General features: G+C 54.4%; 3 protein-coding genes across 8 annotated transcripts; 2 read left to right on the forward strand and 1 right to left on the reverse strand.

The window, feature by feature from the left end:
- Positions 1-1,032: 1,032 nt before the first annotated feature.
- On the reverse strand, positions 1,033-6,849 carry CCDC159 (coiled-coil domain containing 159). 2 transcript variants are annotated; one of them, XM_080812624.1, is made up of 13 exons: positions 6,724-6,849; positions 5,332-5,450; positions 4,993-5,219; positions 4,322-4,355; positions 3,938-4,026; positions 3,767-3,848; positions 3,363-3,558; positions 2,665-2,732; positions 2,512-2,588; positions 2,070-2,191; positions 1,768-1,847; positions 1,320-1,433; positions 1,033-1,158 (listed from the first exon to the last, which is right to left on the reverse strand). In XM_080812624.1, exons 1-13 carry the CDS (start codon positions 6,732-6,734, stop codon positions 1,154-1,156), a joined length of 1,224 nt encoding a protein of 407 aa, XP_080668750.1. In that variant the 5' UTR covers positions 6,735-6,849; the 3' UTR covers positions 1,033-1,153. The 2 variants fall into 2 exon arrangements, with proteins under 2 accessions (XP_080668750.1, XP_080668749.1); XM_080812623.1 differs by having other exon boundaries at positions 2,665-2,750.
- Positions 6,850-6,881: 32 nt separating this feature from the next.
- TMEM205 (transmembrane protein 205) lies at positions 6,882-9,426 on the forward strand. 4 transcript variants are annotated; one of them, XM_080812648.1, is made up of 4 exons: positions 6,882-7,133; positions 7,691-7,799; positions 7,904-8,067; positions 9,061-9,426. In XM_080812648.1, exons 2-4 carry the CDS (start codon positions 7,700-7,702, stop codon positions 9,364-9,366), a joined length of 570 nt encoding a protein of 189 aa, XP_080668774.1. In that variant the 5' UTR covers positions 6,882-7,133; positions 7,691-7,699; the 3' UTR covers positions 9,367-9,426. The 4 variants fall into 4 exon arrangements, with proteins under 4 accessions (XP_080668774.1, XP_080668773.1, XP_080668775.1 ...); XM_080812647.1 differs by having other exon boundaries at positions 7,079-7,231; XM_080812649.1 differs by having other exon boundaries at positions 7,079-7,197.
- A 1,370-nt stretch (positions 9,427-10,796) lies between these two features.
- RAB3D (RAB3D, member RAS oncogene family) lies at positions 10,797-20,084 on the forward strand. Of its 2 annotated transcripts, none has more exons than XM_080808861.1 (5): positions 10,797-10,986; positions 12,317-12,559; positions 13,229-13,347; positions 13,437-13,561; positions 17,915-20,013. In XM_080808861.1, the coding sequence occupies exons 2-5, from the start codon at positions 12,332-12,334 to the stop codon at positions 18,100-18,102; spliced, it is 660 nt and encodes a 219-aa protein (XP_080664987.1). In that variant the 5' UTR covers positions 10,797-10,986; positions 12,317-12,331; the 3' UTR covers positions 18,103-20,013. The 2 variants fall into 2 exon arrangements, with proteins under 2 accessions (XP_080664987.1, XP_080664986.1); XM_080808860.1 differs by having other exon boundaries at positions 10,801-10,934; positions 17,915-20,084.
- Positions 20,085-25,513: the final 5,429 nt, after the last annotated feature.

The following is a 25,513-nucleotide window of genomic DNA, read 5'->3' on the forward strand; positions in this document are numbered from 1 at the left end:
AGACACTGAGACAGCCCCACACAGTCACAGGGATAGCAGTCACAACAACACAGCCACACACACCCTCAGAGTGACACCCGTGATGACAGCCACACAATGACAGCCACAGGAGAGTCACACATCCACCACACAGACCATCCACCACACAGGCATCCCCAGAGCCACACAATCACAGTTACACAACCACACACTGACACAAAATGACAAGCACACAATCACAGTCACCCTCACCACCTGCCGCTTGGCTTCTCCGGCCCGGGGTCCCCATCTCCACGCTCCCCTCCCCGAGGCCGGTTCTCAAGCCCCAGCTCACTGCCTCCCTTCCCCCTCCCTGCGCCGGACCCACAAGGGACCCGACCCGCAGGAGCCGAACCCTGGCCGAACCATACAGACCGAGGGTCGGTAGCCCGCGAGAGGGGATGCCGGGAGCGCCCCAAGCCCCTCTCCCTCACCGGGTCGAGGCTGTCACGGTCTGAGCCCCCGCTCCGCTTAGACGTCACCCGGGCGACAGGACGAACTGACGGACCGCAGGCCCCGCGGGCGGACACGGAGATGGGAGACGCCGTCGGCCCGGCAGCGCCGCGCAGACTCAGCGGAGGGGCGAGGGGCGGGGCCTCCTGGCGCTTCATTTGCATAACCCAGTCGGGCGGGGACTCGCGGCGTTTCATTAGCATGGTCCGGGGCGGGGCCTCTGTTGCTCTCGGTGGGGCCGGAGAGGGTTAGGACAAATTTGGGAGGGAATGAAGGATGCCGGTTGAGGGAGAACCAGGCGGTGGAGGCGCTGAGGGGAGGAGGAGGGCAGGGTGCGAGCGTGACCCTGGACCTCGACCCTCCCTCCCTGTGCCTCAGTTTCCCCTTTGGGGCAGTAGACTAGAGCGCCAGGGCCTTCTGGATCCTCATATCTGGACAGACTGACCCCTGACCTTGTTGTTATTAAATTTGGCCTCACACTGTCCCCTGACCCGAAGCCTACACATTCTGAACAGCATCTGGGGTCCCCACACCCTTCCCAACCTAGAAAGGAAACTGGGTGTGAGGGTGGTCATTCTCAAGCACAGGAAGCAGCAGGAGCAACAGTCCACAGGTGGATGAGGGTCTTGGCTAGTTTATTTTCTCTCTGGAGGGGGTCTTCAGGGAGAGCAGTCCCGGCTGCTCAGGCTGTGGAGAGAGAGTGGGTCAGGGCCCAGCTTAGTCCCGAGGACCCCAGGGCTGGAAATCAGGGAGCAGATGCCCAGGTTGGGAGCTTCAAGGGTCCTTCTGTGGCACTGGAGGGCAAGCCAGGAGAGGAAGGGTGGGGTAGGACAGGGGAGGTTCCGTACCAGATGGGAAGGAGTGGCTTTTGATGAACAGTGGCTGGGAACGGTCCTGGTCTGAGTCTGAGTCTGAGTCCCAGGAGGGGAGCAGAGGGCTCAGGCCTTGGTGCCCCCTGTAGCCTGCAGGAGCGACAGGTGCAATTCTGGCCTTTCACCCACAAACCCTGAATGTGACCCTTGAGTGGCATCGTGATCAGGGGCAGGTGTCCCTTATGTCACTTGAATGTGACCCAAGGTGATACCAAAGTATGACGACCTCAGGGACCCTTGAATTTGACTGCACAGATCCTTTAAAAAGATCCCAGTGACCTTGAGCGACCCCGGGCCAATCTTAATGGGACCCAAAACACCCCAACAGATGTGACCCCCAAATATAGCCTCTGAACATGACCGCCATGTGTGAAACTGGAGAATGACCCCCCCACAGCCCAGAGTGCACCTCATCCCCCCTCACCCTTGAGGTTCAAGGCCCTGGGGCAGCCCCCAGAGGACATGAGGCCATCAAAGGAGTTCTGCAGCACGTGCACAGCGGACCTGCAGGGAGACCGGGAGCTGGGGGTCCTGGGCGGGGGGGAGAGGCATGGCGGGGACCAGGGGCAGGAGGGGGTGATGGTGGTGGAGGTGAGTCCCAGGGGGAGATGGAGGCCTGGACTCGGGTGGGTTCCAGTTCTGGTAGTCACCGCTGGATCTGATTGGTGGGAAGGTAAGGCAGTTGAAGGTCAGGAGTCAGAGGTTAGAGTGGGGGCGGGGCATCACCATATGTCACTCAGCTCCTTTTGGAGGTCATCCCTCCAGGAGCCACTGCCTCCGGGTGGCACCTCCTCGGTCTCCGGCCAGTTGGATGTCTCATACCCCTGCTGCTTCATCTTGGTCAGGACCTAAGGCCCGGGGTAGGAAGTGTGTGTGAGACAACAGTGGTAAGAATCAGAATGGTGAAAAGCGACCCTTATTTAGCACCGATGATATGTCAGGTGGCCCTCAAAGTGTTTAGCACGCAGTCCATGCAGCTGCTCAGACCCACTATATGGATGAGGAAACTGAGGCCCAGAGAGGTGAAGTGACTTGACCACAGTCCCGCAGCCACTAAGTGGCAGAACCGAGATTTGAACCCAGTCCTTCTGGCTCCAGTATGACGGTGGAGGCCAGCAGAGAGTCCCATGTCCCCAACTCACATAGGGTCCCCGCCCTCTCCGCTCACCTTGCGGCACTTCACCTGTGTCTTCTGCATCCTCTCGATGTTCACCAGGTTCTCTGTGATCTCGTCCTCCTGAGCCTCTGTAGGGGAAGGGAACTCAGGGGGGCCAGAGCAGCAGAAGGACCCCCCTCCTGACCGTGGGCTCCAGGCACTCACGGAGCTTCTGATAGATGAAGGTCACCTCCTCCCGCACCAGCTCCAGCTCCTCCCACAGGAACTTCTTGCTGAGGGGACAGTGCAGCCTAGACCCACATTCCCTGCTCAGCCTTTGGCCTTCTATTTCCTGGACTTCTGGTCTCCCTTTCACCCACCCGCCTCCTCAAGCCTCCTCCAACTGTCATATTCCCATCCCCCTAGGATCTGTCCCCTCCCCCAACCTGCCTGTCCACCTTGCCCCTCCTGCCTCTACTCCCCCACCTCCAATCTCCCAGCCCCTTGTCCCCTCCTCCTGACCTCCAGCCTCCCATTCTCTCAGCCTCTCATTGTCTGGCCTCTGTCTCTCCACCTTCTGCCCCCCTGACCTCCCAAACTCCCCAGCCTCTGCCAACCTCAGTCTCTCCTCCCTCCAGCTTCCCATATCACGTCCAGTTCCCTGATCTCCTGGCCTCCCTCCCCATCTCATCTCCAGCTTCCAGTCTTCCTCCTCCTTCCTCCTGCCATCTGGCCTCCCAGCTTCCCACACTTCCCCACTGCCTCCTCATCCCCCCATCTTGTCCCTCAAACCTCCCATGGCCCCCAGGTCTCCTTACTCAGGCCTCTCCCATTTGTCTCATCCCACATCCCACCTTTGGCTCCCTCTCCTTGGCCTCCCTTCTCTCCCACAGTTTCCAGGCTGCCCTCCTGGTGACGCCCACCTGTCCCGGATCTCCTGGGCCAGCAGCTGCAGGCAGCGAGTGGTGCGGGTCCTCTGCACCTCCTCGCTGTCACGCAGGGTCTTCTGTAGCCCCTGCAGGCCTTGAGCCAGGGCCCCATACAGCTCCTGGCGTCCCTGCTCCACACCCCACTTGTGTCCCTCCTTCTCTGTCTGGCGGCTTATAGGACTCAGCACCTCTGCAGATTAGATGGGATCATGACTGAGCCCCAACCACACATGAGCCCAGCTTTGAATGCAGCTGGCCCTAACCCTGACCAGACCCTGACCAGACCCTGACCCTGACCCTGACCCGAGACCCACCCAACTTCTTTCACTTTGGGCTAACCCAGCTGACCCCAACAGGACCAGCCTCCAGCCTGACTTTAACCCCTGGCCGGTCCTCACCTTCAAGCTGTTGGATCTTGATTTGCTGCAGGCAGCTCTCCTTCTCCAGCATGGTCACTGAGTGGTTCAGGAACTCAAAAGCCTGTGGGGAAGAGGTCAAGCTTGGGGGCAGGAGCAGGGCGTGGGGGAACAGGGTCAGAGGTCGACGAGGGCAGGGCAGAGGAGCCTCACCTTGGTCTGGGCCTGTAGCTGGGCCTTGAGTGACTCCAGTTCGCAGCGCAGGAGCTTCTGGGAGTCAGGAATCATCATGGTGGACTTAACTATGAGCAGAGGTTAGGGTCAGCCAAGGCGAGGAGGAGTGGGGGCAGGAGCAAGGTCAGGTCAGAGACCAGTAGAAGCTCGGGGCGGGGGGGGGGGGTTAGGGGCAGGTTTGGGGGCTGTTGAGGTTGAGGGAGAGACAGGAGTGCGGGCCAAGGTCAGGGGCAAGACTCAGCTGAGGCTGGGGGAGGGCTAAGTGGGCATGGCTGGTGTGGCTCCTCCCAGGCTGGGACAGAGGGTGGGGGTAAAACCAGCGGGTCTTCCAAACATAGTCTTGTCCGGAGAAAAGGTACTCACCTTTGACTTTGGAAGAGTTGGTCTCCAAAGGCTTCTAGGAAAGGAGGACATGTGGGTAGTAGAAATTCATCCCTGTGCTTCTCCTCGCACACCCCAACCCACTGTGTGGGGGCTGGGTGTGAGTGGGTCTGCTGAGTCCTGGGTGTCCCAGACCCCGAGTGCACCCCTCCCCCACTAGCCCACACATGGTCAGAAGTATACTCTTGTGGTTTGTCCCCTGTGTGTGCAGACCTGGGGGCTGCCCCCAACAGCACACCTGCAGAGCCCTGTGTCTCAGCCCGCACATAAGCATTGAAACACAACTACAGCCACGCAAGCTCAGACACAGCCATGCACGCCAGGTGGTTAAGAACCTCAGAGCATCCACTCACACTCAACTCAGACACACAGCCATAACCACAGACCCACAGGCAGTCATGTCCAGAAACTATCACAGGTAGTATCACTCACTAAGAAACACAATCACACATCCACTCCACCCATCCCTTCATCCATTCATTTAAGACATTTTTAGTGTGGGCTGGCTGAGCGTTGGGTGCTGTTCTGGGTGCTGAATTCACACATCGTAAGGGTTCCTGAGAAAGATCCCCCCCCCAACCCAGGGTCCCCTCCTTAAGCTCCACAGAGGTAGAATGTGGTGTGGCTGGGAGATGCTTCCGGGTAGGGGTGACCTTAGTGGTGTTGCGATGCCTCTTCAGAAGGTCCTGATCATTACACTGCTCCCGCGAGTCTGGGTTCTGGAAGATGGGAGACCCATACGACTGAGGCTCCAAGTCCCTCTCTAGCCTCCAGTCTATACTCGGCACTGTGTTCTCAGAAGCAGCTGGCCCCACGATCTCGGGCTCTGGGGTCCTGGACCAGTGAATTGTATAATTCAAGGTCTTGTCTGAGGAAGAGCCTGAACAGGGGGGGTGGTTGGGGGAATGAAGGGGTGAGGGCTTTCTGAGGACCAACCCAGGGCACTCCAGCCCCTCCCAGCTCCCCAGCCCCAGGGAAGCCGCTCAACAAACCCCAGTACTTGTCACACTTCCCGTTAGCAGGCAAACACCCGTTGGAGGGCAAGGGAGATGAGCAGTAGCAGGGTACAGAGTAGTCAGGGTCCTGGGGTAGGCCAGCCAGAAGAGGGTCGCTTCAACAAGGGGAAACAGGGGGCTGCACTGAGACCAGTCCCCAAGTCCTGACACTCCCAGACCTTCCCTAATATCCCAGAGAGGCCTCAGCCCTGAACACAGGGCCTCCCAGTGATGGCAGGAGCAGGAGCTGGATGAAAGATGATCCCAGCCCCAGGCACTGGGCTGGGTAGTGAGAAGGATCCAGGAGACCCCCACAGGAGAAAGTGAGGCCTCAGAAGAGCCTAAAAGCAAAAAAGGATCTTAACACTGGGCACTAATGGAAAGGCATTCCTGGCAGGAAACAGCATGGACAAAAGCTTGGAGGTGTGGAACCACATGCTGTGTGCTGGTAAGTTCAGGATGGCTGAAGGTAGGGTCCAAGAGGAAGCAGGAGGAGGTTAGCAGGTCAACTCAAGCAAGGCCTTGAAAACCAAACTGGGGAATTTAGATCTGCCTCCCCAGGTAAAGTGGGAGCCATGGAGTATGAGCAGGAGAGGCAAGGCATATCTATTTAGTAAATGTCAGCAGAACTGGAGTCGAAGCCCTGTGCTAGCTGAGGCTGGGAACCGGAGGAAACTCAGCTCTGTAAAATCTTCCTTAATCCATTTTTTAAGCTCTTATTTTCTGAGCACCTCACTGAGTGCTGGGCAGCATCCTAAGCACTCACTTCACACTCGTCTTATGATTAGGGAACTTTTCTTCTGCCTGCAATGTTCTGGGCTACCCCTTCCAGAATCAGTGTCTCAGGAAGCCCGCACTTCCAGAGGCAGTACAATACGATGATTAAGCCAGGGGACTCTCCGGCTGAGTGGCCTGGGTTCGAATCTTAGCTCTGCCCCTTCCCATCTGTGTGATGTTGGCATGTTACCGAACCTGTCCATGCCTCAGTGTCCCCAACTAAAAATGGAATGCCATACTAGCCACTTTACTGGGTTGTTGTGATTAAGTAAATTAACCTATGCCAGCGCCTGACATACAGTAGTGGGAAAGTGTCCTCTAACGTCACACTGAGAACCTGGGAAATGGGACCAGAGGAGACCTGGGAGGCTTGAAAGGGAAAAGAGAAGATGCATTTCTGAGTGCCAACTGCAGGCAGGTCCCCAGTCGAGCCTCTTCTCTTCCCTTTAACCTTCCCCCTGCCCTCCCGCGTCAGGTGTTTTCTCCCCGGGTCTCGGAGAGAATTCTTGGAGGGGAAGGGGGCGGGGTCATTAATCTGAGCCCCGCCCCCCGGGGCGAGAATCCTGAGCCCGCCGGGCTCCAGACCCCCTTCCACCCCCACCTACCACATACCACCTGCTCATGCTCTCCCCTCAAGGACCGCGAAGCCAGTCCCCAGCTGTGACGCTGAAATTTGATCCCGTGGGGACACCATCGCATCAAAACGCGCAAAGCCTAAAGGTAGTCACAGAGAGGGGTGGGGCTGACATTTTAGCTCCGCCCCTGCCGATGCAGCCAAAGGCCTTATTGGCGCCTTCCTGTTTCCGCAGGTCTTAGGAGCCGCGGCGTAATTGGATAAAAGCCAGGCTAGGGGGCGGGATTCCAGGCTGTTTTCCGCTAATCGATTAGTCAATATCTAAGAGGGTGGTACGGGAGGCGGCTGATCTACGATCCAATTGGCTTCGGGCTCAGCTGGGAGGCGGGATGAATGCTTGGGAGGGGACTGAAGAAGTCCGCGGCCCATCTTGGAGCAGCGGAGTGAGGTAGCGAGCCTAGCCCACCCGGCCCCCGAGATCTGGCCCGGCACTTCTGTTCTCGGACTCCAGGGTGCTGAGGGTTGAGGTCTGGGTGCAGTGACAGGGTCGGTGTCCTCGGGATGAGATTTGGGGTTTCCCAGGATTAGATGGGGTGTCCGGAGGTGTTTTGAGGATATTTCTGGTGATATTTGGGACCCCGAGATGTGACCAGGGGTCTTTACTGTTAGAATTAGGTCACTGGGCTGGTTTTGGGGAGTCACTGGGGGGATATCTGAATACCCAGGGCTGCGAGTTTGAGCTGCTGGGGCTAACTGAAATTTTTGGGTCTCGGAGACGGCCTGGATGCTGGGGTCCAGAGAGCCTGAGATCTTGCGGGCTGACATTTGGAGAGGTGGGGTTGGAGGTTGTCTCAGGATTGTTCTGGGTCTTCCCCACCCGCATTCCCGGGCTGGTAGCCCTTTATCTCTGCTGGGTTAGCTGTGACCCTGCCCTTAAGCAGGCTCACAGGCTGAAGACCATGGGGCAAAGGTAAAACTCTGAAAGACCCGATGCCTCTTTCCCAGGCCTGCAAGATGGAGGAAGGTGGGAATCCAGGAAGCCTGACTAAGATGGTCCATCTACTGGTCTTGTCGGGGGCCTGGGGCATGCAAATGTGGGTGACCTTCATCTCAGGTAGGGACCCTCCACCTGAACATCATGGGTACCCAGGGTGTAGACTTGAATGAAAAGAGACCTGGAAGTGTCCTAACAGGCATATGGTTCCCTATACCCCACAGGCTTCCTGCTCTTCCGAAGCCTTCCCCGACATACCTTTGGCCTTGTGCAGAGCAAACTCTTCCCTTTCTACTTTCACATCTCCATGGGCTGTGCTTTCATCAACCTCTGCATCTTGGCTTCACAACATGCCTGGACTCAGCTCACATTCTGGGAGGCCAGCCAGGTATGCGGGCTTGGGCCCCACTGTCTTCTGGACATCCGTTCCCAGGACCCCACTGGGTACCTATGGCTACACCTTTGTGAGAATTAAAAAACAAACAAGCAACTGCACCTTCCTGGTGGATACAAAGCTGGGCTCTGGATACCCTTGAGCAGTGCACAGCCTGCACAACAATCCCTAGCAGCCCTATCTATTCCTCAGTGTCTCCCTGCTGGCTGCTGCTCCCTCTCTTTCCCCTGGCTGGGCCTGCTGCCAAGTTGTGGTGACTCAGCTAGGCTGGGGCAGTGACCCCAGCTCATTGTTTAAAAACCAGCCTGACTGGGAATTTACAGTCCCCCACACATTTCCCCAGCCACAAGGAAGGGAACCATCTCTGCATCTCCTATTTCTCTATCCTGCCTTCCCCCTGCCCCCATTACATTTCTCAGATGCGGGCAGGAAAGGCTAGACAAGGGTTTCAAGAATAATCCCAAAGAGACAGAGAGGATTTGGGGTAACTAGAACTTCAAGGACTTTCTGTTCACTCCCTGTGGGCCCAATCTCAGCTTCTGGAGTCTGGGCAGGGACCATCGAGGGGATGGGCCCTGTCTTAGGCTCTTTTGGGGGGAAACAGTTATGGTGCTCTGTCCCAATCTGGGGAAGAGAGGTTCTGGCCAGAGAGATACGCCCAGGGTGGAGACAAGGCTGTGTTTGGAAACTTCCAGTCTGGGTATCAGAGGAGGAAAGGCTCAGAAGGTTTTGGGTGAGGAGGTGAATAGAGGCGATGGGGACGGAAGCTTTCCTTGGGAGCTGCTGGTTTCAGCGTATGAAAGCTGGAGCTCTGTTTGGGGCCTCTAGAGTGGGTTTGGGGAAGGACAGCGAGGCCTAGCTTTAATCTAATCTAATGCTGTCTCATCCCCCTCTGGGCTTTGAGGATGCAGGAGGACCCTCCCTGGGACCCTTCCTTCCTGCCTCCCTGGCCTGACTCACCTTGTCCTCCTCCCACCACCCTACCAGCTCTGCCTGATGCTCCTGAGCCTCTCACTGTCTGCTGTCAACGCCCGCTGGCTGGAGCCCCACACCACAGCTGCCATGTGGGCGCTGCACAGGGTGGAGAAGGAGCGGGGTCTGGGCGGGGAGGTACCTGGAAGCCACCAGGGCCCGGACCCCTATCGCCAGCTGCGGGAGAAGGACCCCAAGTACAGTGTCCTCCGCCAGACCTTTTTCCGCTACCATGGCCTGTCCTCCATTTGCAATCTGGGCTGTCTCCTGAGCAATGGGCTCTGCCTTGCAAGCCTTGCCCTGGGCCTTGGGAGCCTCTAGCGCCCACTTCCTCTCGGGCCCTGCTGAGGCCCCAGATGTGAATAAACACTTCTTTGGAAAGGGCTGCTGTCATTTTTCTCCAGCTGGAAAGCGGGCAAGAGGGGCGGGCAAAGGTAGAGCCGAGGGCCTTCATTACCACAAACATGCGGCATGATCTGGGCTGTTGGCTGTTGCACACCCCCAGCTCTTCCTGTAACGGTGCACCTTTATTGAGCACCTGCTGTGTGCCAGGCAGGGCACTAACCATGACACATTACTGTATTACAGTAACAATAGCCAGTTCTGAGCCCCAGGGGACAATCCTGTTTTCCATCCCATCAACACCGGGGATGGCTACAGGATTCGCTGTGGCCAAGGAAGTGTGAAGAGTCACTTTCTTTTTTTTTTTTTTTTTTTAAGATTTTATTTATTTAGTTGACAGACAGAGATCACAAGTAGGCAGAGAGGCAGGCAAAGAGAGAGGAAGGGAAGCAGGCTCCCTGCGGGGGCTCGATCCCAGGACCCTGGAATCTCGACCTGAGCCAAACGCAGAGGCTTTAACCCACTGAGCCACCCAGATGCCCCTGAAGAGTCACTTTCAAAGAGAAGTGTGCAAGGCAGAGTATGATGAGCTCCAATTTTCCTTCCCCACGATGACCGTTGTGAGTGAGAAGCACACCTCCACTGTTGAGTGCCATGGAGACTGTGGGGCTGCCTGTTACTGATCATATGCCGGTCATTCCCGATGCATGTCATCTCCATACATCCGTGTGGCCCTTGGAGGGAGCTGCTGCTGTTCCCACGAAGCAATGAGGACCCAGAGGAGCTCACCAAGTGACTTCAGATGTAGTCATTGGGATTTGACTCCAGCAAAGCCTGCAGATCTTCTCATGCCTTGAAGAAAATTCTGGGGCCTCACGTAAGACCGGGTGCCAAATTTCCTCGTCGTTTCCTCAGGCAAAGAGGTGCCTTTCTCTGAGGCTCCATTTCCTTATCTGGAAAAGGTTCAATTCTAAGGGCCCTGCGGAGTATTTCGCAGGGACCTAGCCGGCTTTAGGGACCTAGCCCACAGGGACCTAGCTCGCTCAGGCTTGTGAGGTAGGGATTCTTGTTAGGGACCCCTGGAGGGATGGTGGCAATAGGCCCCACGAGGTTAAGTAGCACGTACAAAGTTAAACCGCGCTAGAAAGTGGGGGAGCTGGGATTCGAACCTGATTCCAGAATCCACGCTCTTCATTTGCGTGCAAAGAGTAGGAGCTCTACACTTAGTTAGGAAAAGTGAAAAGTTTATTATTGGGGGGCGGGCCCTAGGCTGCTCCCAGCTCCGCGCGGCGTCCAGCCCCTCCGCCCTCCCCCCCATCCGCGTTCGCGAGCCCCGCCCCGGACCGGCCCCGCCCCGCCCCGCCCTCTCCGGGGAGCCGCCCCTCCTCCCCGGCCTGGGCGGAGCCCGCGCGGAATCCGGGTGGCTGCGGGCAGCGGCGGTGGCGGCGGCGGTGGTGGCGGCGGCTGCGGGGTCGGCGTCGCGGCTGGGGCCAGACCGCAGCGAGTTCGAAGAAGGAACGCCCGCGGGAAGCGCCCCCCGACGCGAGGTAACCCCTTCCGAGGGACCGCATCCCGCCCCGCACCTCCGCGTCCCAGCAGGTCTGGGGGGCCGGGGGCTAGAGGGTGGGCCCGGGGCACGGGGAACAAAGGCGGGCGGTGGGGGAACGCCTCCTTCCCTCGCCCCCACCCAGCTGGGCTGCTCGGGGAGCGTTAATGGGGCGCGGGCGGGGCAGAGAGCCCAGCTGGGAACAGGAGATGGGACCATATGGTGATGGGAGGAAGCTCCTGAGCCCCCCTGCACCGGCGGGGGCGCCCCCCATCCAGCAAGGGGACAGGGCCGAGCCCTCCGGGGACCCTTATCTAGTGCCAGGCGTGAGGGACGGTGGCCAGATGGTCAGGAAGAGGTGGGACCGGCTGACAGGTGGGCTGGGTCTGGGCCTGGGGTAAGGGCCCCAGTCTGGCAGCCCTGCCCAGCATGGGGAAAGGTTTCCTGCCTCTTGTCTTCCCCTCCTCGAACTCGTTCTCCCGGAACACCGGGTGGGGCTGAGGGCTGGGCAGGAAAGCGGGCAGGTTCGGTCCTCTTTTAAAATGGAAAAAAGCCCCACAGGCTGTTGAGAAATAGCTTTGCTAAGGGTTCCTCTGCCACTGTGCCCTCGGTTCACCCAGGCCTCCTGGAGCCTTCCTGTGCAGCTCAAGGCATGGCCATAGACAGCTGGGGAAACTGAGGCCTAGGGAGGCCGTGAGGGCTAAGGACCCAGATGAAGCAGCCCAGCTTCTTCAGATTAACCAGAAAGGAAGGATCAGGGGTAGAGGGAGTGGTGATGCGGGGGTTCTTATTATGTGGCTTCCTTAGAGTTGAGGACTGTCACTGCAGCCTCTGTGGGTTGGGGCTGGGGTGAGTCAGCCCTGCCCTGAGGGAGATGGGGCCCACCCCTTTGACAAATAGAAGGTGGCAGGACCCATTTGGGGCTAGAGCTGGGCTTTAAACCCGGGCTTTATCCGCTAAAACCCCTTTCCCTGTGGAGGCCAGGGATGGGGTTAAACTCAGCGTTGAGGTGGGGGGGGGGTGGTCAGGGCAGGTGTCCCTGCCAAAGTCAACACCCAGGCCATGAGGGGGGGCTCTAGCCAGCTGGCAGGCCCCCCTCCCCCCAGCCCACACCTGGGCCAAGCCAGCTGCTCACTCTGGGGCAAAGTCCACACCTGTACCTTCTGCAGGGTCTGGCTCCTCAGTGGCCAGAGGAGGCACCCCATGTGCCCCCCACAGCCTGGGTCCTGGCATTGGATAAGCATCCCCATTTTCCAGAGGTGGACCCTGAAGGCCAGAGAGAGCAAGGGATGCTTCTGAGGTCACTTAGCCTCCAAGGGGCAGAGTCAGGATTTGAATCTGGGTCTGGCGTATACGCTGGAGCCATTCCTGGTGCCCCTCCAGAGGCTCTCGGCCAAGATGGCATCAGCCGGAGACCCCCCGACAGGCCCTCGGGATGCAGCCGACCAGAACTTCGACTACATGTTCAAGCTGCTGCTTATCGGCAACAGCAGCGTGGGCAAGACGTCCTTCCTGTTCCGCTACGCGGACGACTCCTTCACACCTGCCTTTGTCAGCACCGTGGGCATCGACTTCAAGGTCAAGACGGTCTATCGCCATGACAAGAGGATCAAGCTGCAGATCTGGGTGGGCCAGGCGGCCATTGTGGATCTGGGGCAAAGGGACAGGGGTCTTTGTGCTGGCCCAGGAGGGGCTGGGGTTCTTCCAGAGACATCCCTGACAGGATGGAGGGCTGTGGGGAGGGGCCCTGGGGGAGCGAGAGTGGCCCCAAGTCAGGGAGGGGGCTTGGGGTAGATGTGAAGAGTGGGGGAGGGGTGGATTATCTATGAGGCGACTTCATCAGGATGAGGAGACTATGCTCTGCCCTATAGGGTCTGAGGGGCAGACAGTTGCTAACCCAAGGTGGGTTAGAAGTCCTGGTGACCAGTGGGGAAGAGGTGTGGGTCCCATCGCAGGATCCCTCACAGACCTGTGTGCTCCTCTGAGACATGCTCTCGCTCCCAACATGGCCACCGATGATGATGAGCGTGGTGTCGCGCACCGGGGTGTCTGCATCGAGACCGTACTCTCTGGCCCGGGTGGCGCTTGTATGGGGTCATGGAGTCTGTTCTTCGAGATGAGGTCCAAGTCTGTGAGAGGCCACTGACCCCTCAGACTGGGAATTCCACAGAGGCAGGGCCATGCCTCCCGTCAGGCTGGGGCTGTGAGCACAGGATGGTGGCCCGCTTAGGGCCCTGCAGGGGTGGTGTGGGGAACAGGGTAGCTTCTGGTGGCCTGACCTTGCTATGTGTCTAGGACACTGCGGGCCAGGAGCGCTACCGCACCATCACCACAGCCTACTACCGCGGAGCCATGGGCTTCCTGCTCATGTATGACGTGGCCAACCAGGAGTCCTTCGCCGCCGTGCAGGACTGGTGAGTGCTTGCAGACCACTGACACCCTGACCTTCACCCTATCCCCCTGACTCTCCCATTTCTAGCCTCATGGCCCTCAAACTCCACAGGGCCACGCAGATCAAGACCTACTCCTGGGACAATGCTCAGGTGATCCTGGTGGGGAACAAGTGTGACCTGGAAGATGAGCGGGTCGTGCCTACTGAGGATGGCCGGAGGCTCGCCGATGACCTTGGTTAGTGCCCAGCCTGGACCCCAGGCCCTGGACCTCCTAGAACGAAACCCCAATCCCCACCCTTAGGGCCCGGGTCTAACCACAGTCATCAACCCTCTGCCCTGTGAGGCTCTGCTCAGAAAAATACCCACAGGTATGCCACCTTCTGCATTTAATTTCAGGGAATTCAGTGACAGATACTCCCCACTGTCCTGGGAACCCAGACTGGGCCAAAACATTGCTGGAAATGTATCCTCCAAGCATCCCACCCATGTGGGAAGTGGCGAGTATATCAAATCACAGCACTGTTGGCAGGAGGGATGAGAACTGTTAGCAACCTCCTGAAAATCTCACGGTGGGGACGACTCGAAACATAGAGCACAGTCACGTGGCAGAGCACTACGCAGCTGTGAGAAGGGACGGTCGCTTTCTTTACGCCCTGCTGTGGCAACATCTCTGGGATACGGGGCTCGGGGGAGAGCGAACGGCAGAGAAGTGGGCTTGGCTGCTTCCTTTAGTTCGCAGCTCAGCAAAGGTTTTCTTGAAGGGCCAGACAGGAAGTAATCTGCAGGCACAGAGTCACTGTCAGCGCCCTCAGCTCCACCTGGAAGCCGCCATCGAGCTTACGGGAATGAATGTGACCGTTCTTAAGACCTGGCTGACAAAAGTAGGTGATGGGCCAGATCTGGCCTGTGACTCAGAGTTTGCTGGCTCCTGCAGGAGTGTATAAAAATATATATGAATAAGAATATACACTTAGGTTTGCCTGAAGAAACTCCAGAAGGATACGGAAACATCTAGTAACAGCGGCGGCCCGTGTGCGTCTGAGACCTGGGGACCAGGGCACTGGGATGGGAGGAGGAGTTTTCAGGCTACCTTTTTGAATTACATAAATGGAAATTTGGGCTAAAAGAAAAAAATTTTTTTTAAGATTTTACTTATTTATTTGACAGACAGAGATCACAAGTAGGCAGAGAGGAAGGGAAGCAGGCTCCCCGCCGAACAGAGAGCCCGATGTGGGGCTCGATCCCAGGACCCTGGGATCACGACCTGAGATGAAGGCAGAGGCTTTAACCCACTGAGCCACCCAGGTGCCCCAGGAAATCTTTTTTTTTAAGGTTTTATTTATTTAAGAGAAAGAGAGCGAGCACGACTTGTGGGGAGGGACAGAGGGAGAAGCAGGCTCCCCACTGAGCAGGGAGCCTGAAGCAGGGCTCCATCCAGGACCTCAGGATCATGACCTGAGCTGAAGGCAGATGCTTAACTGACTGAGCCACCCAGGCACCCCTAAGCTAAAAGGAAATCTATTTTAGTATTCAAAGCCCTCCGTAGAACTTTCGTTGTAGGAGGCAATGTAACCACCACCACAGGGGAGGGCTGGTAAGAACCCAGACTCAGGAGCTTGAATCCCATTCTGCAACCCAGTAGCTGTGTAACCTTGGGCACATCGCCTCCCCTCTCTGTGCTTCCATTTCCCCATCTGGAAAACAGTGAAAACCGTGTCTCCTTCAGGGTGCTGTTAGAAAGATGAAATAAGCCAACACGGGCCCCGATTGAACATTAACTCATATTCGTTCTCCATCACCTTGTGATCTTGCTTTGGTAATTTCATCTGTCTGGGCCTGTGCTTCCACCTGTGTGAAATGGAGGTTACGAGAGCCCCAGCTCATCAAGCTGTCATGGAGACTAAATGGATATGACATGAGGCCGGTATCACAGTCTGGCACACAGGCGGTTGTATCTGAGTGTTAGCTAGCATGATTGTGAACTTTTTTTTTTTTTAAGATTTTATTTATTTAAAAAAAAAAAAAAGATTTTACTTATTTATTTGACAGACAGAGATCACAAGCAGGCAGAGAAGCAGGCCGAGAGAGAGGGGGAAGCAGGCTCCCTGCCAAGCAGAGAGCCTGATGCGGGGCTCGATCCCAGGACCCTGGGATCATGACCTGAGCTGAAGTCAGAGGCTTAACCCGCTGAGCCACCCAGGCGCCATGACTGTGAACTCTTGTTGATGCTTGTACACAAAGCTCTAGGCACCCCATAACGGCCCACAAATCCTTAAATATTACCATCTGGCCCTTTACAGAGAAAGTTCAGGGACCCTGGACTATACACAGTCTTCTTTTTTTCTTACTATTTATTGGACAGACTGGGTCTTTGTTCGAGGGAATATCTCCCATTTGAGATCTGGCTGGCTGCTCCCTCGTGGTTTGATTAAACTTGCTCCCCTGTTCCCTGGGTTTTCTGGGCACTCCAACTTGGGTCTCATTTCCAGCTATGATGGGGAGTCAGCCTTTACAGTTGGGGCCTAGATCCCCAGTCTGCCTAGAACTGGTAAGATCAGCTACGATTCCCATCTGTGGGCTGGATACTTACAGATGTGGCCCCCACCTTGCAGAGAACATCTAGTGACTAGGGGTGAGGGGGCTTCCTACTCTGTCATAAAGTTTAAAATACTGGCGTGCAGAGCAGGAGACAGAATTTGATGCACACGTGTACATGCAATACCCCCTACAAACCCAACCCCAATAATTGTGTAACTTGTATACTTTTTTAAAAGTGGAAAGCAAAATATCAAAACACCAGTAGTAATTGTTTCTGGATGATGAGATTATAAATAGCTTTTCTACTCATCTTGATATTTTTTGGTAGTTTCTAACTTCAGTTAATTTCTTCACTATTTATAATCAGAAAAAAAAAATAGCATTACAAAAAGAACTCAAATTGTTTGAGGCAGAGCCATGTACAGATAAGGAAATGCCAGGCATGGGATGCCTGAGTGGCTCAGTCGGTTGGGCACCTGCCTTTGGCTTGAGTCATGATCCTGGGGTCCTGGGATCGAGTCCCGCATTGGGCTCTCTGCTGGGCGGGGAGCCTGCTTCTCCTTCTGCCTGCCGCTCACCATGCTTGTGCACTCTCTCTTTCTCTCTCTCTCTCTGTGATAAATAATTAAAGAAAATCTTAAAAAAAAAAAAAAAAAGGAAATGCCAGGCTTGCCTAGGAAGACAGTGGCGTGACAGGGATGATCACTAGGCTGGGGGTAAAAGATTTGAGTTTATGGTCTGCCTCCATCATTCAATCCATCATTCAGCAAATAGTTTCCGAGCACCTGCTCTGTGCGAGGCACAAGACAAGGCTTCTGCCCTCCCCAAGCTGGCATTCTAGTAACAGAGACGGCTAGTAAATGGATAATTACACACACATAATTCTTTAATTGTAATTGCATTTTTATAGTACAGCAATGACAAGTGCTGGGAGAGGGCCCTGTTTACCCTGCACTGTGTTATATGGTGGGCGTTTGAATTTCTGGCCCAGCTGGGTGGGTGTTGTGAGTGTGGATATATCTTGGACCATTCCGGGGGGTCACCCCCTGTAGGCGGAGCCTGAGCCAGCCTTTTAGGGGTACAAGAAGGATTGCCATGTACACCTTTCTTGTTAGGTAGGCAGCCCACTTTTTGTAGCTGAAGGACCATGGGCGAGTCCCCAGAGCCTTTGTACTACCTCCTAGCTTTGGGAGGACAAACTTTTTTAAATTAAAAAAAAATTTTATTTTTTATATTTTCTTCTTATTTTTGATAGAGAGAAGGGGAGTGGGGCAGGGGCAGAGGGAGAAGGGGCTGGGCTCCATTCCAGGCCCTGAGATCATGACCTGAGCCAAAATTGAGAGTTCAGCGCTTAACCAACTGAGCCACCCAGGTACCCAGGACAAGCTTTTTGTTTTTAAATGAAAGACAACTTAGGGGCGCCTAGATGTTTGCTGCTCCTGCTGCTTATTTATTACCATTATTCCTACCGCTTTTTTTAAAAAAAAGATTTTATTGATTTATTTGAGAGAGCAAGAGCACGAGAGAGTATGGGCACAAGCAGGGGGAGGGGAAGAGGAAGAGGAGGAAGCAGGCTTCATCCCAAGGACTCGATCCCAAGGCCCCAGGATCATCACCTGAGGGAGCCAAAGGCAGATGCTTAACTGACTGAGCCACCCAGGTGCTCCTCATTATTGCCACTTTTAATATATTCTGTGGGTCAAGACTGTGGGCATCGAAGATGCCCCATGGACGCTGGGAGACCCACCGTTTGTTACATGCCTGCTGGGTCCTGGAACGTTACTAGCTAGACTCTTAGCCATTGCTTTGTGACAAAGAGATTCTTGGCATAGCCCCAACAGGGGCTGCTGCCACAGACTTTTATCAGCAGCCGCATTGTTCCCGTTTTACAGATGAGCCAACTGAGGCTTTGAGAGACCGAGGCACTTGGTCAAGGTCTCACAACCACATGAAGGGCAGACCTGGGCTTGGAGACCAGGTTGGGTGATGTCACAGCCCCAGCTCTGCCCTCCGGGGGTCTCACTGCTGTTCCCACCTTGTGTCCTTCCAGGTTTTGAGTTCTTTGAGGCCAGCGCCAAGGAGAACATCAATGTGAAGCAGGTCTTTGAGCGCCTGGTGGACGTCATCTGTGAGAAGATGAATGAGTCCCTAGACCCCAGCTCCAGCCCAGGGAGCAATGGGAAAGGCCCGGCCTTGGGGGACACCACGCCCCCTGAGCCCAGCAGCTGCAGCTGCTAGAGATGGTCCCCAACCCCTGCCTACCCCTTCCAGCCTTGGCAGGGACTATGACTGAGGCATGAGCCACAAGGGCTTTTCCAAGCTCAGGGTGCCCCCTTCCCTCCCGCCAGCTGCCCTGGCTCCCGCATGACCAACGACTTGCCTGAGCGGCCTTATCACAAGCTCCAGGCCCTGGGGATTCTGCATGGCGGGCAGAGTCTGGGGGCACTGACATGCACGAGCTTGCTGCTTTTCAGGAATCCTAACAGAGGGAGTGTGGGCAGCGTGTCCCACCCCGTCTGGTGGGAGGGCCTCCACAGTGCCTTCTGGGGTTAGAACTCTCATCCTCGTCCATCTTGTGTGGGGCATTGCCTGGTGTTCACCAGCTGGTCGAAGATGCTTCATCGTCTTCCTCCTGCAGGGTGGGTCCTCAGAGTTCATCTCTGGGGACATGGAAGGCGATGCCTTTCTCGGGGACCCCTGGTGTGGTCCCAGGCCTGCCTGTGAATCTCCTCAGACCTCAAGCTTCCAAGGCAGGGAGGTGATTTTAGCCCTCGAAGACCCTTCCCCTGCTGGCCTGCAGACCCTCTGCCTGTGCACGCCGAATTAGAGCAGCTTTCCCATTGTAAAGGGGCAGGAAGTCAGAGCCCCCTCACCCCTGCTTCAGGGACCCCAGAAGTGCCTTCTGAGCTTCCCCGGGATTTCACATCACCCACACTCCCGCCACTGTTTTGGCTTATCTACTGCAGCATCTCCGATCCCTGGATTGAGTTCTGGAACTGTGGGCCCCATCAGGCTGGGCAGAGAATGGCCCAACCCGTGGAGTTCCCACTCGGGACCTTTTGCTGGAAGTTAACCTCAGAGCCAGAAGCCTGGGCCCTCCCGCACATACCTGCCTCTCCCAGGCCCCATTTGGCTGGTGATGTTTTAAGCAAGGTCTTTCCACATCTTACATCCTGCTAGAGAAGGAAATTAAGCAATGTTCCCATCGCCTGCCCTTGCTGGCAACCTGCCAATGGAAGGACTTGCGCTTCTCCCCCTCAGGGACCCTTGAAGACCCAGAGCCCTATTTCCTGAGCCGCATCATCGGTGGGGACCAGAGAGGTGATGTTTCCTACTAATGGAGGAATGGAGGGTGTTGCCTCCTAAGGGAAGCTGTAGGGTTGGGCTGAAGGGGCGAGAAGGCAAGATTGGGTAATTACTGTTGCTACACGCTCTTCACAGATGCGCTTGGGAGTGGCAGGCTGAAGGCAATGGGCTGGGAATCAGTGTCCCTGGTTGACACATGATCGGGGGGTCCCCAGCTGGCAGGGGCTCCTGCTGGGAGCTTATGTGCAGTCTGGGGATCTCCATCTTGATCCCCACCCCGCCCCCCACCCCAGCTCAGTGTCGTTCCTGCCCACCCAAGTCCAAACTCCGGTGACCTGGCTCCTGTTTATAGCCCGGAACACCAGCTAACATCCCAGAATTTGACAGACCCTGGGAGGATGGTCTAAACAGATGGTTTGAATTCCACCCCCAGGCCCTGCCACCGAAACCACTTGCTATACAGCCTTAAAAATCTCAGCCTCCTCCTCCTGCAAGCGAGGAAGATCTGGTTCAAGTGGAACGTGGCTCTTTCTAGAAGCTCTGCTTTGAATTTATTTCTAGAGGGCCCCATTCGTCCCTTACCAAAGGGCTGCCCTTAGATCTTCAAAGTGAGGGCATCTCTGTAAGTCAACAATCCAGATGACCAGTGAAATGGTCAAGTTCCTGGAAATACATACAGTGAGTCTGGGGGATGTTTGGGGGCAGGAGTCAAAAATGTTGGTTACTTTAACATAAAAGAGAAATTAAAGCAGCTATTTAAAAAAAAAAAAAAAGCCTGTTAAGATGCACCGTGGGCTGTCAAGATTCTGTGGACTAGTTCATTTTCCTTAAGCTGCTTGCCAGAAAAAAAAAAAAAAAAAATGGTGGATCAAAGTGCCATTATCTAAGGGACAAGCCAACTTGTCATAGCCTGCATGATAAGAAAAAAAAAAAAAAAAAGCTCTGGTTGTGCCTTGCCCTTGACGTGAAGTAAGCCTCATGTTTACATGTGATTTTTGGACAGTTGAGCTTAAGTAGTAACTGAGACAGCCAGCTGCCCCTGGGTCTTCTCAAAATTGGGAATAATGTAGGAAAGGGGTTTTTTTTGTTTGTTTCTTCTAAAAATATAAGTTTTTATTTTATAATTTTGGGTGGGAGGCTTCACTCACGACTGTCTCTGGGGAACGAAAACCTCTGTCCTGGGAGATCCCGTGGGCCCAGGGGTGGCAGCGGTGGCTGGTCGGAGGGATGGAGATTTGTTGAGTTTACAAACAAAAATGAAGCCAGAGGCTGTGGGAAAACCACTTTTTAACTCCAAGGGGACTGGGGTCCAGAGAGGGAGCACGAGACTGGGTCCTACATTCTCAGCATTTGCTTTAAGCAGCACATTTTTCCATGGCCATGACCACAGTTGGGGGTTTGGGGTTCTGCTTTTTCGTTTTCTTTCTTTCTTTGGCCTTCCCAGAGATCGTGCTCTTGGGTCTTTCTCTCCTATCCACTCCACAAGGCAAGTAAGGGGTGAAATTTGGACTCGGTGTTGAAGCGCTAATTCCACGAACTGGCTTCTCCCCTATAATCCCCAAACACTACGGAGTGAGCTCCCAACTTGGGTCATTTCTGTACCAGACGTGGTTCTCCCGTGGAAGCAGTTCTTTGATGTCCACTCGGAAAGACAAGCACGTTTATCCACAAGAGGAAATAAAGCCGTCTGTCCCTGTGCAATTGTTCTTTCATTGCCGTTAGTGAGAAGTGGTTTTCAGGAAGAGGGCTGTTGACTCGCAGCCAAGGAGATGGTGGGTCAAGGGCCAGGCGTAATTACGCAGCAGAGTCTGGATCGGGCTAGGGAGGAGGCTCAGGTCTGGGGCTGCAAGGGCCAGGCCTCATGCCCACCAGCATGGCCCTGGGAAGTTTGCTGTGTGGTAGGGAGGGTGATGTTGCCCCCAACTAGTCCTAGTAAGATGATCTGTGCCCCACGCCCCCAGCAGCCCGTGGGATCCTGTCCATACCGGAACTGTCCATTGCTCCTCCACTCAGAGTAAAAGCCCGGGTCTTCCCTGCGGCTCACAAGGTCCTGCATGATCTGACTTGTTACTTCCCTCAGTTCTTCCCACTTGCCCCCCACATTTGCTCTGCTGCAGTCACATTGGCCTTGTTGCTATTTGAACACACCAGGCCCCTGCCTCAGGGCCTTTGCACTGACTGTTCTGTCTGCCTGAAGTCAAATGGCTCCTCTCACTCACCCCCTCTTTCAGGCCTTTGTGCAAATCTCACTCTCCCATTGGCCCCCCTTTCCCTCTGTCCCCTCCCTGTTTCCTACTGCAGCCTCTCTGCAGCATTTCTGGTGTCCTTTTCCTGTGTCCTCCTCCCCATAGCTTCTAGAATGGAAACTACCATATAATTTACTTGTTTAACTTAACAAGTGTGTCTTTCAATATAATATCAGTTTCTCAAAGGTATTTTTCACTACCACACCCAGCTCAGTTCCTGTTTGATACAATTAAAAAAGGAAAAACCAAAACTTGGTTTTTGTCCCTGGTTCCTGGCACACAGCTTCTAAATCCTTGGAATTTCTCAGGTGATAAGAATGTCTTTTGTATGCTAATGAGAGGCCTGGCGTCTCTAGGTGGCTGCAGGATGGGGGCTGGTCTCCAGAAAGACCAAGCCATGGGACCCCTGGGTGGCTCAGTTGGTTAAGCATCTGCTTTCAGTTCAGGTCATGATCCCAGGGTTTTGAGATCGCACAGGTCTCCCACCCTGGCAGGGAGTCTGCTGCGCCCCCTGCTTGTGCTCTCTCTCGTTCACTAGTTCTCTCCCTGAGAAATAAATTAAAAAAAAAAAAAAAAAAAAAGACAAAGCCAAGACTAGAGGGTGGGAGCTATGAGCCCAGCCACTTGACCTTATAGTGAAAGGAAGACAAGCTGGAAATTGAGTTAATCACCAATGGCCAGTGATTTTATCCATCATACCTAAATGATGAAATTTCCATAAAAAGCCTAAAAACGAGGGGCCTGACTGGCGCAGTCCATTAAGTGCCTTCCGCTCAGCTCATGATCTCAGGGTCCTGGGATGGAGTCCCAGGCTGGCTCCCTCTTCAGCCCTGCTTCTCCCCCAACCCCTTCCCTTCCCATCCCCCACCCCCTGCTTGATTCAGAGAGTTTCTAGATTAGAAACCCATCAAGGTAGCAGGAAGGAGGCATGCTGGGAGAGGGCATGGAAGCTCGGCCCCCCTTCTCCATAACCTTACCCTATGCCTTTGGCTGTTCCTGATTTATATCCTTTCATAATTAACTAATAATCGTAACTAAAGTGCTTAGGGAGCACTGTGAGATTTTAATTATCAAGGCTGACAGGGAAGGGGGATTGTTGGAGCCCCCTAATTTTGGAGCCAAGTCAAACAGAAGTATGGGTCACCCGGAGACCCAATACTTGAAACCCGCATCTGAAGAGGGGGCGGTCTAGTCGGACTGAGCCCTAAGGTTTGTGTATCTGCCTCAACTACTGGGTAGTTAATGTCAGAACTGAACTCTAGGACACCCCATTGGTGCCCCGAGAGAGTGGTTTGGTGTGAAACCCCTCCAAACGCACACACATTTGGTGTCAGAAGTGTTCTGAGAGTGGCGCCTGGGTGGCTCAGTGGGTTAAAGCCTCTGCCTCCGGCTCAGGTCGTGATCCCAGCGTCCTGGGATCGAGCCCCGCGTCGGGCTCTCTGCTCAGCAGGGAGCCTGCTCCCTCCTCTCTCTCTGCCTGCCTCTCTGCCTACTTGTGATCTCTGTCTGTCAAATAAATAAATAAAATCTTAAAAAAAAAAATACTATTGGGGGCGCCTGGGTGGCTCAGTGGGTTAAAGCCTCTGCCTCCGGCTCAGGTCGTGATCCCAGAGTTCTGGGATGAGCCCCACATCAGGCTCTCTGCTCCGTGGAGAGCCTGCTTTCTCCTCTCTCTCTGCCTGCCTCTCTGCCTACTGGTGATCTCTGTCTGTCAAATAAATAAATAAAATCTTTTTTTTTTTAAAAGATTTTAGGGGCGCCTGGGTGGCTCAGTGGGTTAAGGCCTCTGCCTTCGGCTCGAGTCATGGTCCCAGGGTCCTGGGATCGAGCCCCGCATCGGGCTCTCTGCTCAGCGGGGAGCCTGCTTCCTCCTCTCTCTCTGCCTGCCTCTCTGCCTATTTGTGATCTCTGTCTGTTAAATAAATAAATAAATAAATAAATAAAATCTTTTTAAAAAAAAAAAGTGTTCTGAGTACAAAGAGTTCATTCATGACTTAGACCAGGCGCTCCATTGATGTTTGTCGAGTGAATGTATGCACTGCAGAGCTCAAAGGGGAGCTAGACCCACGGACTCACAATGCTGTCCCAGGCTTCTCAACTGTTCTCTGTGCCTTTGCTCTGTGGCCTTGCCCTCGCGAGGTGAGGTGAGCGTCAAGGGAGCTGGTCATCTCATCCCAAGTCCCCAAACCGAGTATCCAGGGCCAGCCCCCGGGGGCCAAAGTGATGGAACGTGCTGATTGGCTGGCTGAGACCACGTGACAGAATCTGGTTTCCGGACAGAAATCTGAGAGGTGGGCTGGCTCCAGAGGAAACTGGTGTGTTTTTTCCTGCAGTGGGAGGTGACTGCCGCAATAGCAAATACAGGCCGTGCTCATTTTAGCTTCCTCAAAATCCCCCCCTGCCCCCCCTAAGAAAGATGGATAGATTAGATAAACCACCATTTTGCAATCTCCAATGAAAGCACTGATTCAGGTGGTTGTGGTCATTGGATGAAGCCCTTGGATTGTTTCTCAGCAGAGGCCACGTCCCACCCCTAGAATCTTCTGGGTGAATGCCAGAGTCCCCAGACCCAGGGCAGGGCCCCAACCAATTAAATCAGAAGGTGGGAGTCCGGGTACAGGCTTGGGCATTTTGTTAAAAGTTCCCAGAGGGCCGAGAACCAGTGACTTGCGGGAAATATGGGGGAAGGAGGAAGAAGATAAAGGATTCACAGTAGAAGCAGGGAGTAAATCCACACTCTTTTGTTGTTGTTGTTGTAAGATTTTATTTATTTATTTGAGAGAGAATGAGAGGACAAAAAGGAGAGGCAGCAGAGGAAGGAGAAGCAGGCTCCCTGCTGAGCAGGAGCCTGATGTGGGACTCGATTCTGGGATCATGACCTGAACCAGGGAAGAGGCTTTAACCCACTGAGCCACTCAGGCGTGGCAGGGCTCCTTCTGTAACAAACGTTGGTGGGCTTGGAGAAGAGGAGGAAGAACCCAGAGCAGTGTTTTTCTGAGCAAGTTCTAGCAGCATTGCCTGAGCAATCATTTGGAATTCAGATTCCCAGGCCCCACTCCAGATTTCCAGTCAGAAGCCTTGGGGGTGCAGCCCCCCAGCATCTGTGCTTTCACAGAACATTCAGAGGATTCTAATGCATTCTCTAATTTGAGAACTACTGGATTAGAATAAAAGGGATTTAGGAGACATGACGAGCAAACATGATTTGTGGACTTTATTTGGATCCAATGCAAAGAAACCGAATGTGTTAAGTCCTGGGAATGTAATGTACAACATGGTGACTATAGTTAATAATACTGTATTACATATTTGAAAGTTACCAAGAGAGCAGATCTTAAAAGTTCTCATAAAAAAGAAAAAAAACAAAACAAAAAACTGGGGGGTGCCTGGGTGGCTCAGTGGGTTAAACCTCTGCCTTTGGCTCAGGTCATGATCTCAGGATCCTGGGAACGAGCCCTGCATCGGGCTCTCTGCTCAGCAGGGAGCCTGTGTCCTCCTCTCTCTCTGCCTGCCTCTCTGCCCAGTTGTGATCTCTGTCTGTGTGTCAAATAAATAAATAAAATCTTAAAAAAAAAAGAAGAAGAAAGAAAAAGAAAAAAAATTAACTATGTATGGTGATGTTCATTAGACTTATTGTGCAGTCATTGGGCAATGGCTGTGGTTCAGATCATGTTGTACACCTGAAACAAATATGTTCGTGTCAATTCTATCTTGATAAAAAACAAACAAAATACCGAGAAATCAATGGAAAAAGATATTTTTGAGCAATTCAGGAAAACTCGATGGTGGCCTGTGTATTGCGTGGTAACAAGGAATGGTTGTTAATTCTCTAAGGTGCTGCCTTGGTTCATTTGTGTGGCTTACAAACAACAGACACTTCTTTCAGGTCCATAGGCTGGGAAGTTCAAGATCAAGGTGCCACGGGTGCCTGGGTGGCTCAGTGGGTTAAAGCCTCTGCCTGGGACTCTGGTCGTGATCCCAGGGTCCTGGGATCGAGCCCCGCATCGCCTCTCTGCTCAGCGGGGAGCCTGCTTCCTCTCTCTCTCTGATGCCTCTCTGCCTCCTTGTGATCTCTGCCTGTCAAGTAGATAAATAAG

This window comes from Martes martes (genome assembly GCF_963455335.1).
Source record: "Martes martes genome assembly, chromosome: 1".
NCBI lineage: Eukaryota > Metazoa > Chordata > Mammalia > Carnivora > Mustelidae > Martes > Martes martes.

What these genes read in the sequence shown, in the direction of transcription:
- CCDC159 (XM_080812623.1), bottom strand. An exon ending in GGCATCGCAACACCACTAAG is followed by an intron (nt 4,356 to 4,992) that starts GTCACCCCTACC and finishes CTCCTTTCCTAG; the next exon opens with AAGCCTTTGGAGACCAACTC. An exon ending in CTTCATCTATCAGAAGCTCC is followed by an intron (nt 2,589 to 2,664) that starts GTGAGTGCCTGG and finishes CTTCCCCTACAG; the next exon opens with AGGCTCAGGAGGACGAGATC.
- TMEM205 (XM_080812648.1), top strand. Translation starts at nt 7,700, where the DNA reads ATGGAGGAAGGTGGGAATCCAGGAAGCCTGACTAAGATGGTCCATCTA. An exon ending in GTGGGTGACCTTCATCTCAG is followed by an intron (nt 7,800 to 7,903) that starts GTAGGGACCCTC and finishes TATACCCCACAG; the next exon opens with GCTTCCTGCTCTTCCGAAGC. An exon ending in CATTCTGGGAGGCCAGCCAG is followed by an intron (nt 8,068 to 9,060) that starts GTATGCGGGCTT and finishes CCACCCTACCAG; the next exon opens with CTCTGCCTGATGCTCCTGAG.
- RAB3D (XM_080808861.1), top strand. Translation starts at nt 12,332, where the DNA reads ATGGCATCAGCCGGAGACCCCCCGACAGGCCCTCGGGATGCAGCCGAC. An exon ending in GGATCAAGCTGCAGATCTGG is followed by an intron (nt 12,560 to 13,228) that starts GTGGGCCAGGCG and finishes CTATGTGTCTAG; the next exon opens with GACACTGCGGGCCAGGAGCG. An exon ending in GAGGCTCGCCGATGACCTTG is followed by an intron (nt 13,562 to 17,914) that starts GTTAGTGCCCAG and finishes GTGTCCTTCCAG; the next exon opens with GTTTTGAGTTCTTTGAGGCC.